The sequence below is a fragment of the Schistocerca piceifrons genome, chromosome 1 (genome assembly GCF_021461385.2).
Source record: "Schistocerca piceifrons isolate TAMUIC-IGC-003096 chromosome 1, iqSchPice1.1, whole genome shotgun sequence".
NCBI classification, from domain to species: domain Eukaryota; kingdom Metazoa; phylum Arthropoda; class Insecta; order Orthoptera; family Acrididae; genus Schistocerca; species Schistocerca piceifrons.
The window spans coordinates 1,192,515,606-1,192,538,543 of NC_060138.1; the positions used below are offsets into that span (position 1 = coordinate 1,192,515,606).

Consider the following 22,938-nt stretch of genomic DNA (forward strand, 5'->3'; position numbering starts at 1 on the left):
TTGTTCGAACATCAGAATTTGTTGGGACTGTGCTGGATCAAGAGAAAGTTAAGAAACATTATACCATTCATTAACCTGTCCATTAAATGAACCCTTCGAAGAATACAATCTAGACAGCACTGTTGGAGCATCAATTATCCTGATCACAATGTGTGTAGGGAGAAAGACAAATGGTTCCGAGTGCATGGTTCAGCTCCTTTAATGGACTATGTTTTACTGCATGAACCGAGATTGGCTACCTTTACTATGGACAGCTGTTAAAGCTAAAGTTTTTGCTGTAAGAGGTAAGTTGATTATTCCAGAAAAATTTGAATATTAATTTCTGACCATTACTTTCTGATCTCAAAGTAACATTTGCATAATTATGACTCTAAAGGTTAAGAGACGACCCTTATAAATACAAAACTAAGACTAAGTGAATATTAGAACTCCAAGTTTGTGTATATCCTGTAATATAACGACCACTGCAATATTTATGTCAATAACCATTATTAGGAAATATTTGTGTGACAGCAGAGTGGCACTGCATGCATAGTTACAGGACTTGCTACTTTTAGGAAGAGGATGTGTAGAACAACTAACTACAGCTAAGTAAGCAGGTGAGCACCTACCACTGGCTTGGGTTTCGAGGGATCACCCATCTGCTGCGGAAAGAAAAGAAAACAAAGCATTACTTATTAGAACAGGGAAATGCATTCATGCAGTATGGACAGGTTTGAATATAATGTTACAGGATAATGGCACAATCACAGGTTTAGGGATCCATTTAGAGTTCGTTTATTTTATAGACTTTATTAACATTGGCATAAACGGTATGGTATTAACATAAGGATAATAGTTAAAATGTTTTATTAATGGAACCCACATAGACAAGCAATCATCTATGAGGGACATGCTATCAAATTTTTCACACGTATGCAAACTACAGCAGTCAGCAAATACAAAAAGCATACAACACTGAATGATTAATGTGAAATGACATACAGCAGTGCTTAAGAGTATTTATTGTAGTACACAAATTGCATTATGTATTACAACATACTTGCATGTCTCCCCCTCTTTAAATGAATAACTAAGGGATGGTAGCTATTTAATAAATTCATCTTTGATTATTTTCATTTAATAAATTTGTCTGTCTGTCAGTTCATTTTAGCGAGGGCATTAATAACTGGTTGCTGGTGACAATTACTTAAAGAAGAAGAAAAGTTTACAATTGAGAAACATCTATAACAGTAATTTTGACATATAATTTAAACATAGTTCTTATTTGCTTGGTTTTATTGAAGATGAATCTCTAGATATATTTCTCCATAAGCAGTGCTAGTCATGAGCTTGTCGAGAACCAACACAATATGGCAAAGCAGTAAGCCAAGCCACAGCATGACGACATAAATGGAGTATCACTGCATGCGGGCGATTTATTTAAGATTATATAAGATGCAAAACACACATATTAAGCATATACCTTTGGTGTGAATGTAGGAAGGTGACTGGGAGGTGCAAATGGTGTTGAACCTCCAAGGCTGGGATGTAACAGTCCCGGTGAGAAACCAGGGTAACTTGTCAGACCAAGGTTCTGACGGTAGAATGGCGAGTCGACACTCCCAAGCTTTGGAATATCCTTAAACTGAAACAGCCCAGATATTTAAAATACTGCATTAACTTTACCAAAAAGGGATGTTAAGACAGTTAAAGGCAAGACTTGTACACAATGTCATTATATCATCTTTTTGGGTCTTTTTTCAATAAAGAAGTATAAATTTTCAAACTAATGTAAACATTACAGAAGTAACTAGATCAAAGAAGCAGAAATAAGTATTTTTCTCATAACCAAAGTATAAATTTTCAAACTAATATGAATGTAATAGAGGTAACTAGGACAAAAAAGTTGAAATAACGTATCAACATGGGACTTACCAAAGGAGGCGGGAAGAGCGTGGGACCCGGGGGAGGAGGTGGCAACAGAGGTGCTGTTGTATGCTGATGAACATGTGTGTGCTGGTGTTGGTGATGGTGCATCTCAGTTCGTAAATATGGTGGCGGACCTACGTTGAGAGATCGATCTTGGGATGCAAGAAACCTGTTGTCTAACTCTCGGCGCAAAAGATCTGCTTGATCTGTAAACAAAAACGTGGAATTATAGTACGAAAAAGAAGAAGCAAACATACGAAACAAAACTGTAATGTAACACATTCTCGGTCAATGCAACATGTACTCTGTAGGGGAAACTTTTACATATGATGGAACGGGTCCCATTATTTAGTTATTATTCACTGCCTGTCATTGCTATTCCCACTGTAATAACTTCAAAACTTGCACAATTATTCACAGATAATAAAACACACCCACTACATTATATAAAACCAAAATCGGGACTTGGGTTATCAAACAAAGTAGACAGTGAAGGATTTACACAATGTCAAAGACAACAACTACATCTCACAAGCACCCATGAAACTAATAAAAATACTGACTCCCTAGAGCTGTTTTCCAATGTTTCCCTACCGAAAATAAACATAAAAAACAATAAAAGGTGTGGTAGGAGCAATCTACATTCCATAAACAACCCATGATGTACCAGAAGAAACTTCATCGCCTTTTAAATGGTGATCATACAAGATATACATCACATCAGCTTTTATTTAAAATTAAACATTATTCTAATATTCCCATAATGTAGCCTATCTTTAGATGACTATTTACCAATGAAATTTTTAATTCTACCTTAGACCATGTTTTCTCCAATAATAGATACTATTCACTAGGATATTACAGTAAAAAGAAAGAAAAAATGTTAACTGCTCGTATGCAAGAAATGGGAAGTAAAGGATCTTACACTAACAGAGACAATGCAATATTATTTGTAACTGACCACATGCTTTGCATACTTTTGGTACTACAAATTAACAAATTTTGATAGCATTAATGGCATCACTACACGGACACTTACTTGACTGAAAGAGAGACTCTGCAGAAAATGGATTTGGGTTTGTTGTAACAGCTGGGAGACCTAAAGTAGCTGCGGATGCAGCAGCAGGAGGGAGAGGTGGTGCAAACATAGGAGGCGGAAAACCGTGTGTGGGAGGATGTAACGGATGAGCTGTTGCCAGTGGCACAGGGGGCGGAGTTGGTCTCGGCACCGTGCCTGCCGGGGACAGCTGAGGCCCGCTCGAACTGAAAAAAAAAAAAAACAAAAAACAAATCAAGATTGGTGCATTAATTAACAAACACGATATGAAATGGATAGACTCTTCTTATATAAATGACACTTTCCCACATGCATGGAAAAATACTTCTCATTAAAAAACAATATATAAAGCAACAAAGATTAATCAAATCTGTGATTATATACGAGGCTATTACAAAGTTTCTGTCTGAGGGCTTTGCCACAACATACATGCTACGTAGCACAACTCCGAGGCAGGTATATAAGCAAGTAATACTGGTGGTATTCATGTCTTTCCAATGTTTGTGCAGTGGAAATGTGAACTGTGATGACATTTTTACCAAATGCATCCAAACAGGACCGACATACTGTTATTCACATCTCGGCTGCCAAAGGACAAACATCAGTAGATATCCGTCGGAGACCGAAGAATACGTACGGGGCAGCTTGTCCGCGGAAAACCACTGTTGAGTAACGGTGTACTAAGATCAGTTCTCAGTACTGCTGCTTCATGAAAACACAGGTACGCATATCACAAATGTTCTAACACTAAAGTTATGTCAACTAAGGTGGCAGACACTCTATCACCCATCCTACAGTCCTGATCTCCCCCCACACCATTATCTTGCCTTTGGTCCCCTAAAAACTGCCTGAAAAGGTTGACTATTCTGTTGGATGAGGATATGCGGCAGGCAATTACAGACTTTTTCAAGCAGTAGGAGACGGTGCTTTACCAAACTGGCATCTTCCACCTGGTGCATTGGTGCAATGATTGCTCTCTTGATTTTTTCCTGATCAGCATACTGATTCTGGACTGTGCAGCCTTCGAACAGAAACTTTTTGATTGCCCCTTGTATTTTTTTTTAATTATGTGGAGGATATAGAATTTATTTTTACACTGAAATCTAATCGAGTCTTAATTTCTTTAAAGGTTTCATGTGCATAACCAGTAAACTACAAATTTAAAACATAAGTTTTCTCTGATTAACTGACTTAGCATGTACCGTATTTGGCACAGCAACACATTGACAAAAAACAGACAGTGACGTCAAACTGCTCACGAATTCTTAGTGTGTGAGACATTAATCACTGCAGATATGGCAAAAAACAAGAGGGTCATTTAAGTCATTACCAGGCATTAGGTAAAGGCTAAGAGACACAAATCAAACACTCAACATGGATAAGATGAATCTTCATAACTAAGTACCACATAGGAGCCAAAACAAATGATACAGGTAAAAGAAACAGAAAAAAAACTAACCAGAATGGAAAAACCAGGAACACAAATATGGTAAGCAAGGGAGTATACACTTGAACTAGTTATAACACCATTTTCAGATTTGGTTCCCCAAGGAACCACGATCTTGGAAAGATTGACATTTTCTTGTATTCTCAATGTCACTGTTTGCTGCAAGAGTTATTGTAGACATGAAAACCATAAAATGTATAAGGCAATTAAATCAAAGGAAACTGTTATCACATCCTACGCTTAATTTTTGAGCAAGTAAATTTTTTTTGACATTGCTGTTTTTATGGAACAATCAGTACACCGGGAAAGCTTTAAACATCACATTGCCGTATTTGTCTCTACATTTAAATTATTGAAAACTTTATCAACAGTATGCAATAATTTTGAGTGATCAGAATTTTGTTGGGCCATGGCAAGAGTCAATGTGTCATTCAACTATATTTACTGATCAGACACTACTGCAAATTATTTAATGATCCAAACAGAGTCAGATACTGCTTTCTCCAAAGAGGCTTGGCATTCTCAGTATCACATACCAATTTATAAACTCTCATCACTTGTAATGCATAGTGCTCTACTGTGTGACCAGCTTTCGGTACTCACACCTTGAAATCATTTAGGCCTGATGACAAGGCTACCAAGTAAATCCCGCTTTATTCTAACTCTCTGCATGTGGGGGCATGGAGATCTGGAGATTGTAATGGCCACGGTGTAAGGCAAATTCAGCTGTCCCACCTGCCAGACATTTGGGAAATTAGAGGACAGTGACTACATATCGAGAGATGCTGATCCACTTTGTTCAAACAACTTTGGCTTATTTCCCATAAGCTACTGTACAATTCTTGTGAGAAAGAATATTACGTTATGTCATAATTCAACTGGACATCTCTATCTTGCTGTTCATTAATTGTCATTCACCTAATATTTAATACTGGACAAAAACTGTTTATACAATTATGACTATACTAATACGAAAAGTGCTAACAATTAAGACAGGAGTTGCAGAAACTCACCTGACCCAGGCTGGAGCCTTGGAGTAGGCAAGACTAGAAGACACTTGTGCAGCTGAGCTGAAGGGCGACGAGCTACACGAGGTGATAGCTATACTAGGGAGTGCTGCACCAGCACTCACCGGTGTGATGCTGCCGCGGCTCAGGCTGCTCACGTTGCTGCTGCAAGAAAACCACGGTATATCCATTAGTCGACTGAAAGAGGCCACCCCATACAAGTACTTCACAACAATATGATTAAAATAACTTGTCAGCTGGTGTCTCTCATTTGCCACTACGATGTTTCTACAGCAGTTGTCACCTACTCTTCACATGATCAATTGGGCTAGCAAACAGACCACATTTGTTTCCAGCATTTATTGGTTGCAGTCTAACCGCCAGCAGCAGACAGGGCTCAGTGTTTCAACTGTTCAATGATACTTGTTCCTAGTGTGTAGGGTAAGTGAAGTGAAACTTGGTTGTGGTGTGTGTATTGACAACAGTCACATAAAGTTGTTGCAAGGTACAATGGCTGTTCAAAAAGTGAATAACTTTTCTTTATAAACTCAGTCTTTATTCAGATACAATTGTTTGCCACTAGTCACCTTCAAGGTAGTTCCTTTGAACTTATAGGCACCTCTCCTAATGCTCCTGCCACTGCTGGAAGCATTGTTGCAAAGCCTCTTTTGGTCTGTGCGCAGCTGCTCCATCGAATTCTGCATGTCGTCTTCCATGTTCTGAAATCTGGACCCTTTCACAGTCTTTTTTACAGTTTAGGGAAAAATTAGAAGTGCTAGGTCAGTGGAATAAAGGAGACTGAAAATCCACAGCTGTGTTGAGCCTGGCCAGGAAACTAAAGCGGGTGCATAATGCTCACTGCCCACATATCCAGCTGTTTGCATCTCACTACTTCACAAAGGTGATGCAGAACCTCTCGGTAGTGCTCCTTATTTGCTTCAGTACCTTCTGGGGTGTATTTGTGATGTACTCAAAAATGATGGTCAGCATGACTTTCACATTGCTGTGGATCTGCCTTGCTTTTTTTTAGTCTCAGGGATGATGGGTGCTTCCAATGCGATGACTGTGCCTTTGTTTCAGAGTCGTACTCATAAATCCAACCAACATGCCCTGTGCGATCCCCGAACAGAGATTCTTCAGCTCGGTCATTAGCAACCTTCGGCACAAGTTTTGTTGAGAGCCTCTCAATGTCCAAATGTTCCATTAAAATGGAGTTAATAGATCTAATATCAATTTTAATCTCATCTTCAAGTTCTTCGCTCACGATTCAGCTGTACCGCATCACTAGGGTCCTTACGTGATCAATAACAACCTCATTTGTGGATGTTGAGGGCCTACCTGAATGTGCTACACTCTTCACTGATAAGCAGCTATCTTTGAAGCATTTCTACCCCTCTTTTAGCTATGTGGTACCCATTGTTTCATCCTCAAACACTTCTTGAGCTTGCAGATTGTTTCAACTTGAGAATCGCCAAGCTTCAAAAAACAAATTTTGATGCAATAACGTTATTTGACTTTTTATGTCATTTCGCCCACAGCTCAAAATCCAATGACTACCACTTACATTTGTTCACTTTTCAACAGCTAGCCAGCAACTGGTTTTTCCAGGTCATGAAAAAGAGCAGGTATCCCCATTACATATGCGTACAACCTCAGAGAGTCCATGTGCCCCAATACTACTGTTGGTTTTACATTTAAAAAAATAAGGTTGTAGTCTTTTTGAACAGCCCTCATATGACTGGAGGAACTAATTTTAATCAGCCTATAATTTAACAAATAAATGCTGACAATGCAAGTACAAAAACATCTACATACTCTTGTCTTCAGAAAGGAGCAAAGGCTTAGTTGTAAAGATGCTAGATGGAAGCAAAATAAGGTGATAAGTATGGCACATTAAAGGAGTTATTTCTAACTTTTTGCTAATCAGCAAAATTCCATATAACCCACACGGAAAAGGAGCTACACTTGTAACTGCATAGTAAAATTTTCAATTCAAGATACAGGCAGAGAGGAAAAATGAGAAAATAAGATGGTGGAGTGCTGTAAAAATAAAACACTAAAAAGGAAATTGACTGGCTGCAGATTGTAAATATTGCAGGATGATGATGAACACAGGAAAGGAAAATACAAAAATGAAGAGGAAAGAGAATAGAGTGGTATTAACACCTAGTCAATGGGTAGACAACATACATTAACATTATTTATAGGAGGAGAAGGCGACAGTAAAAGGAAGAGAGGGAAAGGCAGAGGAATGAGAGATAAATAGAAAGTGGGGTGAGGGGAAATGTTGCGAGTTTATGCAATTGCCAAACAAACAGAATGAACTCTACCTGTAGCTGTCCCTCTCTCGGTTTGGGCTGTGGCCTCGTGGCGAATGACTGCGACCTACAACAGGAGTCGTCAGAATATCACGGTGACTTGTGGTAGTCGTTGTTACCACTGCTGTAGCTGTTGCCACTGCTGGTGCTGTTGTTGTGGTGGCAATTGGAGCTGATGCTGAAACAAGGAACAGGAATGTAAAGTGAAGTTTGTGTGATGTGGAATTATAATAATGGAAGACTGAATGTGAAGCAAAAGAAGGACAATGGTAACAAAATAACACAAAGCAATTAACTCACCAGCAGTTACGGGTATTGAGGCAGCTATGCTATGATGCGGCACCTTGGAAGTAGCTGAGCAAGGTGATCTTGCTGCTCTCTGGAATAATAAACATGACCATCAGTAAATGGTGTCAGGCACATTTACAGTGTGTGTGTGTGTGTGTGTGAGAGAGAGAGAGAGAGAGAGAGAGAGAGAGAGAGAGAGAGAGAGAGAGAGAGAGGGGGGGGGGGAGGGAGGGAGGGAGGGAGGGAGGGAGATCCAATAGATATTCTTAAGCAAGGTACCACCAGTCTGATGCACTGATTATCGTCGCAAGGCGTCTTTGGCAAGATTTTTTTAACTACTGGGAAATCAATAGTAAACTATTAGCTAATTATTTTTTTAAATTTTTGCTAATAGTATAGAAACCACCCTTCATGGATCTGTTCTGAAGATGCATTTCTTAATACTCTAGATCTTCCCTGTGTACTTCCACAGTCAAAACATGCCTGTAATTAATTAAATTTAACTCGACATATACAGAATTAGACAGCAACGGAGGGTATACATACCGCATCCGCAGCGACAGCTGCAGCAGAGACTATGGCACGTGGTGAAGGTGGCGCCAAGTAGGGACTGTGCTGCAGCGACGAGGCGTAGGGCGCATACAGAGGATAGCCGGGATAGCCAGCCAGCGCAGAGGCCGGCGGAGGATGATACGCAGCTGCGGCGGCAGCAGCGTGGGCAGCAGCAGCACTCACAGGCACCGCAGGGTGGCCGTGGGCAGGCACGGGGGCCGGTCCGGGACCCGGTCCCGGAGCGACTGGTGCAGCAGCAGTGGCAGCGGCAGCGGCAGCAGACGGCCCCAGGGAACCCAGCAGCGGCGGTCCCGTGACGCCCGGCAGGGCACCCACCGCCGTCGTGACGACGGGAAGTGCCGCCTGCAGCTGCGGAGGTGACAGAGCCGGACCGGGACCTCTGCCGTTGGCGAGCACTGGCAGTGGCGCGGGAGCGACAGCCGAAGTCGGGGGCACCGCCGCCGTCGCGGGAACCGAGGACAGTCCCGGAGCGGGTACCAGGCCGTGGTGGTGGTGGTGCCCGTGGCCGTGTAGGTGGGTGTGGCCGTGGGGATGACCGTGCCCCAGGCCGTGGGGATGGCCGTGGAGGTGGGCGTGCGCCAGAGACAGGGGATGGCCCAAGTGCGCGTGCGGTCCACCTGGGATGACGGTGACACCGGCAGGAGACGGACTGCGCACCGCCGCAGCCGTTGCCGTCGGTACGGGAGCGCCGAGGGGGCCGTGACAGGCGCCAGCCGTGGTAGCCGCGACGGGGACTGCCACGTGAGCAGGCACCGGTGCCGCAGCCGCAGCTGCAGCCGCGGCCACCGTGCCGGGCAGGCTCGAGGGCACCGCAGAGGGAGACGACACGGCCGCAGCCGAGGTCGCGGCCACAGGCGCGTGCACAGCCTGCTGTGGCTGGTGCTGTGGTAGCTGCTGTTGCTGCTGCTGTTGTGGTGGTGGCTGCTGTTGTTGTTGCTGGTGGTGATGCGGGTGCACTGGCGCAGGAGGCGGGAGAAGAGGGCTAGATAATCGTGGGGGCGGGGGCTGTTGGTGGGGTTGCTGCTGCTGCATTGGCAGCGGCAGTGCTTGCTGTGAATGCTGCTGGGCCTGTTGCTGCTGTTGTTGGTGTTGTTGCTGCTCCTGTTGTTGGTGTTGCTGCTGCTGCTGTTGTTGGTGCTGCTGCTGCTGCTGCTGGAGAAGAGATGTTGGTGTTGCTGGCTGCTGCTGTTGTTGCAGCTGCTGCTGCTGTGGATGTGGCGGCGACACTTGCATGGGCACCGGTGGCGGCTGGTGGTGCGGTTGTATGTGGAGCGGGTGGGACAGCGCAGACATGACCGAAGCCGAGGCGGCAGAGACGGCGGCGTTGGAGGCGGCAGCGGCGGTGGCGGCGACGATCGGAGTGGGGGTAGGAGTGGGGGTGGGCGACGGCGACGGGCTCGGGCTGCGGTGGCCACCTGCCCCCGGTGAGCCGGTACCATTGTTGAGGGCCACTGTGGGCGGTGGTGGGTTGCCCGGTAACTCATCTGCAACAGAACAGAAATGTCGTCTGTGCAGCTAACCCCATTACTGGAGAACGAATTTCAAAAGTTGCTTACTTGACTTCTATCGTGGATTAATGTTTACAGCAACAAAATAGGCCTACAGCATCTCCTAAAAAGACCTGGCAAGTCTGAATGAGATGACAAATGAAAAAGCGCAATTACTCTAGAAGTATTTTCTTGTGCAATACTTCAGAATGTTACAACGTGCAAGACATATAGATAGCTCTGACGGCAAATCTATATCGATGGTTAAATTCGATGGTTGAAATGACATTATGGCGCCAGAAAGGAGATCTGACCGCACTATTACGTGTAACATTAATGACGGGTAATCAGCACTTTGGTAATGCGGGGAAGTACGGGGCACACCTAGGCTTAACTACAGTAAGTTCAAATGTATATAAGTTGAAATAGTAATGCAGAAATGAATACGCCGGCACAGAATCAACTATATGAGAGAGGCAAATCAACCTTGTCTTCGGGCTGACGACCACAACAAGAACACAAGCCTACCGACAATGGCTGTGCGTATAAACTCTGCACGTGACTGTGGGACATTGAGCGTAGCTCACGGCGCCTACGTTTCTTGCCAGGAACGTCGCGACGGAGCGGCAGAGAACCAGGAGGCAGCTAATTTCAGAGAGGAGGGCCAGACAGTCCCGGAGCCACCTCGCTGACCCCTTTTTGCCTATTTTTCGGGACGCGCGGACGCCGGTGAGAGGCCGCGGTAATTGAGCGCCCGCTGCTAATCTGCTATCTAAACGCGGAGCCTAGTAACTGCTCAAAAAAGGCTCGCGGGCAGGGAAGGCTGCAATCTGACCGCCAATTTCCAATTAGCTTTCGGGACGTGGAAGTCAAATCCGTAAGTCTCATCGACAGAAGTCGTAATATTGCAATCTGCTGCAGTTAGTTAAGACATGTGACCAATATACACGAATAAAAGCGCCTCTGAAGAAAGGTAGATTTAACACGTAACTTTAGCTTCAAAGGTACCAAAAAAACATTCGACCATTTGAAAATCCAATGTCTGTTTGTTAAAATGCCAATACTATCACATTTTTTGTCTTTTTCTTTTACTTATAAAACTCCTATTTCTCAACCGTAACTGCTTCGTTCCAATCTTCTCCAGTTATCAACAACTTTCCTTTTCGTCCTCGCAAAACCTCATTAAGTTCGCAATGAGGTATGCCACGACACACGGGGATGTCACATACGAGATACAAACGAAGGCAAAAAAATACGCATCCTTACCTCATTTTCTGGTATTTAAAATACAGCTAGAAATAGGATATCTGATTTTTTTTAACCGAGTTTTGTAGGGTGTCTCGAGTCGCGTGAACTAACCCTGATGCAGCAACCCCAGGCAATTGACCGACGTACACAGCAAGACAAAACGAACGCTGCACCGCGAAGGAATTACCCGAATGGGACAGAAATCGATAGATGTAATGCATATGCACAGACAAAAGAATGATTACAATTTAAAAAAATCTGGATCGTTTATTCGAGAAAAAGAGTGTCACAAATTGAGAAAGTCAATAACGCGTTGGTCCACCTATGCCCCTTATGCAAGCAGCTATTCGGCTTGGCATTGACTGAAAACTTAACATCACGATTGATGGTCACGAAACAGATGAAGCTAAGAAATTCTGCTACCTAGGCAGTTAAATAACCAATGACGCACGGAGTAAGGAGGACATCAGAAGCAGACTAGAAGTGGCAAAAAGGGCATTCCTGACCAAGAGAAGTCTCCTAGTATCAAACATAGATCTTAATTTGCGAAAGAAATTTCTGAGAATGTACGTCTGGAGTACACCACTGTATGGTAGTGAAACATGGACTGTGGGAAAACCGGAACAGAAGAGAATCGAAGCGTTTGAGATGTGGTGCTACAGACGAATGCTGAAAATTGTGTGGACTGAAAAGGTAAGGAATGAGGAGGTTCTGCGCAGAATCGGATAGGAAAGGAATATGTGGAATACACTGATAAGGAGAAAGGACAGGATGAAAGGCCATCTGTTAAGACATGAGGGAATGACCTCCATGATACTAGAGGGAGCTGTAGAGGGCAGTCAGATAATTGATGCAAAGAAAAAAAAAGTGGAGAGTTCCGACCATACAATGACCAGCAAGGCATTTAATTCCAAAGTTGCTTCTTCAACACGGTTATCTTCAGTACTATCGCCTTTCATGGAAAGGTCTGTTATATTCCTTTGTAATGACTCTGTGCGTGTGAAGTTACTCCATAATTGGAAAGTCCTCCCGAATCGTGTTTGTTATAGTTATTGTGTAAACTATCATGCATACACGGGAAGGATAAAACCGGGAAGTCAGGTGTGGCCTAAAAGACCGGAATCGACGACGCAAATGGAAGTTCTCTTTCGGACAGTCCAGCTACGGATCGCCGAGAAAGCGTTAATGTGATTAGCATAGAAGTGAGTGTGTGTGTGTGTGTGTGTGTGTGTGTGTGTGTGAGAGAGAGAGAGAGAGAGAGAGAGAGAGAGAGAGAGATTCTTCTTCACGGTTCGCTAAGCGCGTTAACTACGCTGTTGACGGCCGAAAGTTTACCCATCTACTTTTCTCCGACGATGCCTTCGAGGCACACTTTCTCGTCGCCGTCGCTCTGCCGGCGAAACCTGTAACTGCACATTCGCTCTGACCGTCAGACCTAAAACTGCATCTCGCTGTCTCTATCTAATGACGTCGTTCTCGTCGGACCAGTACTCAGTCAAGTACGAATGCAAGAATTCTCTGAAATTCCTTCAGAACAAAATGCGAAAGGGTAGCCATTTTCTGTCGTGCCCGTTCGACTCCAAGATCATTTCAAGGGACATAAATTATCAACCAGTCGATACCACCAGTTTTCTAACACCGCCGGCTGCTCTGTGATATTTGGAAACAACTTATGAGTATAAGCCCTTACGTGGTTAGTTCCCTGGATGAGAAAACGGTGTAATATCCATGGTATTACACGCACTATCTATCCATTGTTCTCTCCACGAGTTACAATACACTAGTAAAAAATAACTGTTGCAGGAATTCTCGCCTTCAGTTCTGCCTGTCTGTTTCTAAGTAGGCGCTGGGTTTTTTTTTTTTTTTTTTTTTTTTTTCAAAATAAAAGTTAAACAATCGCAATTGTCTGAAAATGCTACGAAATAAGTTCCTTTTTAATTACTGTTTTCTGCGTTTATGGCAGTTACTGCTTCGACATACCCCGCTCCTCATGCTCCCGGCGAATAGCGTTCAACTTTTTTTTTCTCAGTACTACTACAGTTTCCCTCTTAGGTGACGACTACTCACTCTTGAACTTCCTCCTTCGGGGCAGTTACGTGTTAAGGAGCGCTTAAACACTGTAATTTGAGGTGGAAGCTGTTGAACTGCGTCCGTCACTAAATTATTGCATGCGAAACGACTGAGCTTCCGGTGACCGCAAATGTGGATGTGCGGAATAATAATCGAAGTTACGAGCCAGTACCAGTATTACCGTTTCCATCTATCTGCATTACATGCGATCGGTAATAAAAACTATTGTTGGTTTAAGCCGTAATTATTACTCGTTTAGGATGGAGTGCTACTATCACTGGCTTTAATGTAGTGTGTCCCGGAAACGGCGACACAAATAACGCTCTGTATACCAAATGAAATATATTATGGGAATGGGTTCAGCCGTCTAGCGGAAAGTGTGTTCTTGCGCTTCGGTAGTCTACCTAAACGTGTGGGTGTGTGAAAGTTGAGTCGTATGTGTATTTTTGGAGTGTAGCTTGTAGCGTAGTGTTTGTGTATATGATGATGAGGTTGATGATGAGGAGGAGGAGGAGGAGGACGCGAGAACAGATAGGGTGACGGGAGAGGGTGCTGACACACACCCCACTACTCTCCGATAGCACCGACGAGGCTGTCGAAGCTTACCGTCCCCACAACCAAAAGTGTCACATGCCTTCACTTCGAAGAAGTTTGGAATTTAAACCTCGACACTAACGCAATGACCGGTGATCAGAAATTTTACGCCGCGTCGTGTCCTCCCCCAGCCCGCCAAATACTGGCAGTGAAAATTTCATCCGCAGCCAGGATTCGATCCCGCTTACCTCTGAATCGCTGTCACCGCAGAGGTTTGCGTTAGTGACCTCTGGTGCGGAGGCTCGATCAAACATTTATCTTAAATACCTTTACAGATACACAATGCATCCGTGCAGACCTCTGTCCGTAGCAGTGTCCTCAAGTCGAATTCTCATCTGTCTCTTTCGATTCCGAAGCCCAAGTCTCCAAACACCTTGGCGAATGCGAGATGTGCCAGGGGAACAGGTGCTTGGCACGGAACGCTGAACCGGAAGCGGTTTTCCCCGTCACTACTGGTCCATTATGTGGCACAAAGCCCGCAGACTTTCCTGCGCCGCTGAAGCGCCAGATGCTTTCCGTCGGCGCGCCGGCGGTTTTTTACGGGCGCGGCGCAGCGCTGTGGAGGACAGATAGCCGGGCGACTTTATCGGGCCCGGCCGTAACAAATTGTGTCTGAAATCTCCGGAGCCGCTGCCAGCTGGCCCGCGTCCAGCGCGCCCCGGGCGACCCGCCGGAGTTTCTAAACAGTCATCAGTGATTTAACGGCGGCCAGTTCCGCCTCCGACACGGGAGCCGCCTGTTACTCGCGCCAGCATCCGCCAGAAGACGCGCATTTCGGCCTCACTTAGCACAGAGGGCCGGAATAAATTAGCGCTCCCACTCTGGAGCCATCCTAAGAGCTTACGAGCCGGATAACGTTGTACATAAAAGGCTGGAGCCGAGGGCGTTGAGATACATAATGTGACTGCTAGAAACGTAACTGTCCAGTGATCTGTTTCGTATATAAAGTAGAGTGTATGTCTGGAATCTCCTGCCGAACCCCTGAATCGATTTCAACCGAATTTGGCACAGGAACAGCAGACTTTACGAGTATCTGCACTGTGGGGTTTATCACCTCCTAGCTCCAATAGGAGCGGAGATACGGGCAAAACCGTGTTTTTCCAGGCGCCGACACGTAGGCTGCCCTGCATGACAGATGTGTTGTCTTGGAGCAGTTTGGGCCTGCTTAATCGCCGTGCTGAGTACGACGGCCTGTATCTTAGGAACAAACAAATTATTTTTTAAATTCTTATGTGTAGCATGGCCTGCATGAAAGGCACGCTCTGGGAGTAGTACTGTCCCGCTTTGTTGAGCTGAAATGCAGGCGCTACATATGCTAATGAACATAGCTGATGACAGGTTGAGATGGACAGAGGAGGGTACGGACAGAATGAAAGAGTGGGGAGGAAGATACTGTCAGAGAGAGAGAGAGAGAGAGGAGAGAGAGAGAGAGAGAGAGAGAGAGAGAGGGGGGGGGGGTGCAGGAAGTGGACAAAAGGAGGGGTAGGAGGAGATGAAGAGGCAGAAAGAGTAGGGAGGAGGAGATACACAGATAAAGGTGGGAGCACAGGGTGGACACAGAGAGGGTGAGGAGGAGGTGTGTGCAATATACGTGTCAAATGCATATGTTGGCAAAGCTGCTGGGAAAAGGCTAGCAGCTGCTATAAACAGCGTTACAGTTCAGGAACACGAAGAGGTTTGCAGATGACACTTATGTCAGAGACAGAAAAGGAACAACAGTTCATTGAAATGGATAGCCTCTTGAGAAGAAATTATAAAATGAAAACACAAGTAATATAGTGGTAATGGAATATAACTAAATGCAATGCTGATGGAGTAAGTGAGTGAATTACGTTAGGAAATCATACACTACAAGTAGAAGATGGGCTGCAAAATCACTGAGGATAGCCAGATAGGATTTTTCCTCTTTAGTTCCAGTAGTTGATAAGTTTGTTTATCCACCAAATATTTCTGCCGCAGGTGATCACCTGCCCTGGTAAGTTAATAACATGTAATCGTTTCCAAAAATTATTGGTTGGATTCCTCCACTGTGGATAACAGAGGAACAATGGCTAACTTCAGTAAGTAACGACGCAAAGCAATGAAACTTTCTACAGTAGCTACCGAAACATTTCGGAAGATGCGCAAATTTTCGGCGCGTATGTGTCTTTACATGGGTTCTGTATGCTGACAAAAGTTACAAGTTTCGTGAGTCGTATACGACGCGCAGGAAGCGGAGAGGATATAATGTAGATGGCAAAGAACAAGAAAAGCGTTGCTGTAAGAGAGAACTGTGTTAATATCGAATATAACTTTGAGCACTAGCCAGTTTTTCGTAAGGTATTTGTCTGAAGTGTAGTCTTGAACAAAAGTAAGTCGGGGACGGACGGTAAGCGCTGGAGACAAGACACTAACACAAGCTTTTGAAATGTAGTGTGCAGAAGATACAATAACTGATGAGGAGGTGCTATAACTGGGGTAAAAGGAATTTATGGTACAAGCTGACTAAAAGAAGGGATCGGTTGATAAGACACATCCATGAAGCATGACGGAATCGCCAATATGGTAATGGGGAGGGGGGCGGGAAGAGGGAGGGAGATAGAGATAGAGAGAAGGGGAGGGGGAGGGGGCGAGAGGAAGAGAGGGGGAGGGGGAGAGGGAGAGACAGACAGACAGACAGACAGACAGAGAGAGAGAGAGAGAGAGAGAGAGAGAGAGAGAGAGAGAGAGAGAGAGAGAGAGAGGGGGGGGGGGGTTGGGAGGAGGGGCAGGAACTTTAGAGGGAGATCAAGGCTTGAAAATAGTACAGTTCATGTAGGTTGCAGTATTTATCCAGAGATTAAGAGACTTGCAAAGGATGGACTACTGGGAAAGCTGCATTCTTCGGATTCAAAACAACAACGACGACAGCAACAAAACAGAGTGAACCCGAACGTACCGACAAAATTTCAGAGGTTGCTTGAGACAAATTTAGGGGTATTTTGGTATAAGGGATCCGTCCAGTGGCTCGTTAGAGAATAATAACGTTAATTATGGCACGGATGTAGACGAGCAACCACTGGAAAACAGCATAATAGACGAAATATTCCAATACTGGGAAACAAACAGTAATTAAAGTTAATTGCAGAAATGTTGCCTTTTGAGAAATTTTTAACTGCTGTGGCACTTGCTCGAAGGAAAGTAGCGTACTTATGTTTTATTCGATTTGTTACCCCAATTACCCTCGTTTCGAGAAAATATTTACACAACAGTGAAGAAGTCTATGTTACGTAATCACTAAAACATACAACACGAAACACTGTCATGTAAAAACCCTAGGATACAAAAGTACTGTAATGCGGTAGCCATTGCTGCGATGAAGTTCACAGTGTAGCGTCGGTGTGCCGGTCTTCTACAGCATTCAATGAACGCATACACGAGATTTATATAGGGCAACTCTTCAGCAGTGAAGCTATCCATGCTGCTGTTTATCACTGTTAACGTAGAACTCACACAGTTGGAAAATCGAACCTGGGACACAAGCAAGCAGTACTGAACGCAAGAATAATTTAAGTATGAAGACTATAGTGGGCATTACTGTTGTCGACACGCAGTATCGAAGTGACTTGGAGCAAGTTTGTCTCCAAGCAAGACAGAGAGATATCTGAAGTGCAATTCAGATATAAAGGTAACCTGGAAAGATATCAACCGGAATGCCCTTACTCTGTAAGGAGCCACTAGAGGCCAAGGATCCTTGAGCAACGTCCGAGATTTTGCCGGTAGAGTTCGGATTTACCCCTTACGTATGCAGACACTTCAGCCAATGTCAATAACGCACCGTAGGGTGATGTAACGCTTAACAGACTGGAGTTTAGGAGCACGATTCAAACCCCCGTCCTAAAATCCATATTTTGCTTTTCCGCCAACATTGAATCGTAAGTTACTGTCGTCCCCTTTCTTATCACCTTGTCATCGACTACGATCCTACAGCGTCACAGACAAGATCCACATTTCATCGAATCTTCACTCAAACAGACCGATTCTGCGTTGTAAAACCTCCTCTACACCCATCGTCAGTCTCGCATGTTTTTGCAAAGGGAGACATCTAATTACAAGATACTGAAGTATCTGTGACACAATCATGCGGAATGTGTTGTTAGTTCTTCGTCGGTCAGCTTGACACGCAAGCCAGTTAAGATAAGGAATGAAGGAAAACAATAGCAACGAAAGAGCCACTACATCGAACGAGATAAGCTGCACGTAATTACACCTAACGTCCCAACGCAATACGAGCAGCAGTAAGACTAACTTGTTTCTCTCTTGTGACTGCCAGGTGTGTAACTTAGTGAGGTGCTCGCCGAAGGAAATTAAAAACGCCACCTAAAATGACCACAGTAGTTGTTACGATTTACAGTTGGGATACAAGTCTGCATTCACGTGTATTCCTCAATACATCACTAACAAATCACACAGTTTGCTAGTTACATTTACTTATAATAGCTTATATAATACCTGATATCACATGCTCATTATCGAGAATTTACCTGCAACAATATACATTTTTAGAGTAGTTCAGAGTAGATCTGTACCAGTTACTGTGATGGGCAGACCTTATCCAGGAAAGAAATACTTATAACAGAAAGATGAGCAATTAATAATGGCATCAATTACCTTCTACTATAAACAGTGCGGTACGGTATGGTGTTATAGAAATGGCTGTCAATACACAATGCTCCTTTTCGCGTGTCCCTATCTTTTTGGTCCTCAATTGTGTGCTTAAGAATTCAATGAGTTTTTTGCACCTTCACTTGTGAAACCGGAAACTGCCAAACGAGTATCGCTTTTTTGTCTACATAGGCCTATCCACATCAGTGGCCTCAAATTACCCTATATTCGTCATGACTGTGGAGTGTCGTACTACACTGCATGTGAAAGGCGAACCTGTGTGAAAACTAAGTGTAGTTGTACTATGGTCTGTGCTGATAGTGACGAGTTCTTACAACAAAAAAAAGGAAGATGACGAGAGTGAATTTATTTTTTACATATAAACCGTAAGTACGAACCCGAACACACTCAGTCAATAAGTTCAAAAAGCAGTAGCCAATGTATCATGAAAAACGAGACTTTATTGCTATGTGAAAGTTTCATTCTGGAAACAACAGAAACCTATACACAATCATAATGTAATTTCAGACAGCTTCTAATGCTTTTGTTAAAAATTTAGTGAAATGAACTTGGTGTCAATACACATCAAAATTTTCAGTTGCGCAAGTGACTGCAACGAAAACTGAAGGATTATCTTAACATTATGAATGAAACACACCCAACATTGGGGTAATATTCTACAGTATTTGCACCGGTGCTGCGAGTGTTTCATTCATAATGTATAAAATATTCTACCAAGAATCGACGGAACAGTCAATCAATGAAATTACTATAACTATAAAAGCACGTAATCGTAGCTACTGTTAGTTTCAGGCCACGGTTATAGTGAATGTTACTGCCTGGTGATGAAAATACTGAGTGATAAAAGTTTATTTGATGAGCGAATAAACCCTGTGACTGGTAGTGATCTTCGAAAACAAACTGCTTATGGCCGACGTAACTCCTCTGTCGGCTATGCAACAGATAATTCACTTGACAAACGAACAAAAACTTGATGTACACACAGCGAATACCATTCAAGACGACAGGAGCTCAGACTGAAAACTTAATTAACCAATTACGGCAAGAAGCGTGCAGGATTACTTACGTTTCCGAGTGGTGGTGAAGAGATCAGAGCCTGCATCGGACCCCTGCAACAGAGAAAGAGAGATGGCTTGAGTCGCTGCTACCAGGAACCCAAGCAGGCGGCGGTGTTTACACACGCGGGCCGTGCCAGTAAAAAGCTCTCGCTCACAATAAAAAAGTAAATACCCAGGCGTGCTTCCCAGACACTGAGATAGGATCAATATTTACACCGACTTTACGGGGCCTTAACACACATCGTGGCTTGGGTAAAGAAACACACACACACACACACACACACAGTCAGCCGATTAGAGAAGTCGTTTGATGTCAGTTGTTGCTCGCCGTGTAACACGGCACCTCTCCAAACAAACCCATTTAGAACAAACAAGCAAGCAGAAGAAGTGAAAGGCAGAAGACGCGTTCCCTCCAGCGAGCTTCAAAGGCGTGTCCAGCGAGATGGGTTTTCCCTGGCATAGGTGCTGACAGCGCCAGCCGCTAGCCGGATCTTGCCGTCAATCATTCTCTTAACACCTCTCCAAGATAGCCCCGCCTAATCGCGTTTACGACAAGCGCTCCTGAAGGGGGCGCCAGAACTTCGTGTCAAATTTCCAGGCACGTTAGTGCCTTCACTGACGTTCAGCGCGACGCAAAGTGTAAACCAAAATTCAGAAGTGACAGTAAGCTACAGATCTACCACGAGACCGAATGCGGAAGCGCCAAATCTAGATCTGCCTCGACACTCCGCAATCCACCTGAACAGCGTGTGTGGCGGGGGATACTTCCCTTTTCTGTTCACGGCATACGAAAAATCGGATAAGTGGAGCAGGCCTCGTGCTCTGAGTGTTGCTTAGAAAATTGATGATGTACATAGATGATGATAATTTCATAAGGCTCAGTAGCCTGGTGCAAATCTTTCTACTGAACGCCACTTCGGCGACTTCTGTATCTCTAACCTAGCCCAGTTATCCAACCAGGGAAAGGGAACCTAGAATTTACAGTGGACTCTGAACCACATGTTGCTTCTGACGACTCCTCGCATACTTCGGAGGTGAAGGCCAGCCTAAAACGAAGACTGAAAAATTCGTGGCCCGAAAGAGATTCGATCCCGCGACCTCTCTGTTTCCAGGCACACGCTTAACCGCTACACCACCAAGCCCGACATGGATATAGATAGTGCGTCTGCCGATATGAACTGTGAAGAGTGAGTTTGCGAGCATCAAACTATGTGACATATGTGCTGTGTTTTTTGGCTCCATTCACTTAGAAGCTTAAACGTCTAAGGGGACCATAGATTTCAGTATGTGGCATAAATTTCAACTTCATATCTCTACGCGTTCCGAAGGGATGAGAGAGAGAGAGAGAGAGAGAGAGAGAGAGAGAGAGAGAGAGAGAGAGAGAGAGAGAGGGAGGAGGGGGGGGGGGGGAGAGTCTTCAACAGACCGGCAATCCACAGTGTGATTCATCGACTGAGGTGCGAAAACATAAAATTGTCGCGAAAAGATCCTAACCGACACAGACAAGGTATTAATGTCACGCCTTTTCAGCCGGCCGCTGTGGCCGAGCGGTTCTAGGCGCTTCAGTCCGGGACCGCGCTACTGCTACGGTCGCAGATTCGAATCCTGCCTCGGGCATGGATGTGTGTGTGTCCTTAGTTAGGTTTAAGTAGTTCTAAGTCTAGGGGACTGATGACCTCAGATGTTAAGTCCCGTAGTGCTCAGAGCCATTTGAACCATTTTTTCACGCCTTTTCAGTGACAATCGATTTCGAACTTGGCAGGATTTTTTAAAAAGATTTTAATGCCGCCAGTTTTTATTATTTATTTATTTCTGTCTCGTGATTTCGGCCGTAGAGATATTCTGAAGTGCAAAGGGGACAATGGCTCAACAGCCGAAATTACGATAGCTAGATCAACAACAAAAACTGACGCTCAAATAGCGGCAGTGATTTCACTGCGGCAGGGACTGCTGCTGTGAGTGACTGAAGATCCGTCTCAACAAGCGAACATTGCGAAGGCAACTGCACTGCAATGGCCATTTGAACTCTGATACCTAGCGCAAGCCCACTGGTCACAGCGGTAGAAGGCTGCGCTATCTCCAATGGGCCAAACGCAGTAGGTGACTAAAGTCGTGTGGTGTGTGAAATATGGCTTCCCAGCTAAGACACAAGTTGAAACTATGGTCACTATTTTTTATTTACTTAAATTTGCCATATTTCGTGACAGTACCTTTTCCGTTAGACGTTTGCAAGGCGATATTAGTCTTGGCTTCAGTTGTCTAAGTATGATTCCACAATGCATCTATGTCAGCTGCAGAAATGACGTGGTTCAACGTGTTTCTCTCATTTTGATGTTTCAAATACAGTTTCTTTAAATGTAGTTTCTTCTTTTTAGTTAATACAAAAATAATAGTAACATAACTCAAAAATTATTTATGACTGCGACCTTCACATTGTTCTTCCGTCTACACATACCAAGAGTTAGCTGCCGACTGACTATAGTCAAAGACGACTCCAACGTCAAAGATATTTTACACAATTCACAAGTTTCCACTTGTAATCAGTCTCTTTGCTATTCTTCGATACATTTTCTAATAGTAATCAATATGCTTTTACTCTCAAAAACAGAAGTAAATTAACATATAATAAGACAAATTATAATAAGTTCTGACAAAAATATAAGAAAACATTTACAATTCGGTATCGACAAATACGGTAAAAAAAATAACATCTCCCAGATCCATTACATGTGGTTGCGATTTTGTGTGTGTGTGTGTGTGTGTGTGTGTGTGTGTGTGTGTGTGTGTGTTTTCCTTTTCTTTTCCCCTCCAAATAATGCAACATGTAGAGTGCACCGACATCCAAAAGAGGTGTTTGTGTCGAGTGTAATTCAGGACGGAGGTGATCCTGTGATGTTTTGGGTGTGTTTTTCGTCGGAGGAAGGCAATGTCAAACCACCTCCACTAGGGCCTTGCCTAGTACGGCGATGCGGGTCTCCCAAATCGTCCCCTACGCTCCTCGGAGTATGGGACCTCATCATCATCTTCGTACAATGATTTGAGTCCAATGATTCGAGTTGCCGTCAACATGAACCGGGACGTTTATTGTAGCCTTCTACTACATTAACAGATTAACTAAAACAATCTTTTGGGTCAGTCACTTCTAATTTTCAATCCCCACGGTTCCTTTCGAGCGCTTACACACCAATCTTCAGGTGAATCACTGGTTTACATTACACACACCTAAGGATTCACCT

The 22,938-nt window shown here is 44.1% G+C and overlaps 1 protein-coding gene across 3 annotated transcripts in view; it reads right to left on the reverse strand.

Annotated features, from left to right (window-relative positions):
* The window catches only part of LOC124781541 (fibrosin-1-like protein), a 714,430-nt gene that overhangs the window by 8,657 nt on the left and 682,835 nt on the right, over positions 1-22,938 (reverse strand). Inside the window, exons 6-14 of one of the 3 annotated variants that reach the window (XM_047253869.1) lie at positions 19,711-19,753; positions 8,575-10,085; positions 8,041-8,119; positions 7,753-7,918; positions 5,429-5,584; positions 2,951-3,174; positions 1,918-2,117; positions 1,466-1,627; positions 612-644 (exon numbers count right to left, since the gene is read on the reverse strand). In XM_047253869.1, the coding sequence (XP_047109825.1) occupies positions 612-644; positions 1,466-1,627; positions 1,918-2,117; positions 2,951-3,174; positions 5,429-5,584; positions 7,753-7,918; positions 8,041-8,119; positions 8,575-10,085; positions 19,711-19,753 (2,574 nt within the window). Of the gene's footprint in view, positions 1-611; positions 645-1,465; positions 1,628-1,917; positions 2,118-2,950; positions 3,175-5,428; positions 5,588-7,752; positions 7,919-8,040; positions 8,120-8,574; positions 10,086-19,710; positions 19,754-22,938 lie in introns of all 3 variants that reach the window. The other 2 variants (XM_047253868.1, XM_047253870.1) reach the window with 2 other exon arrangements.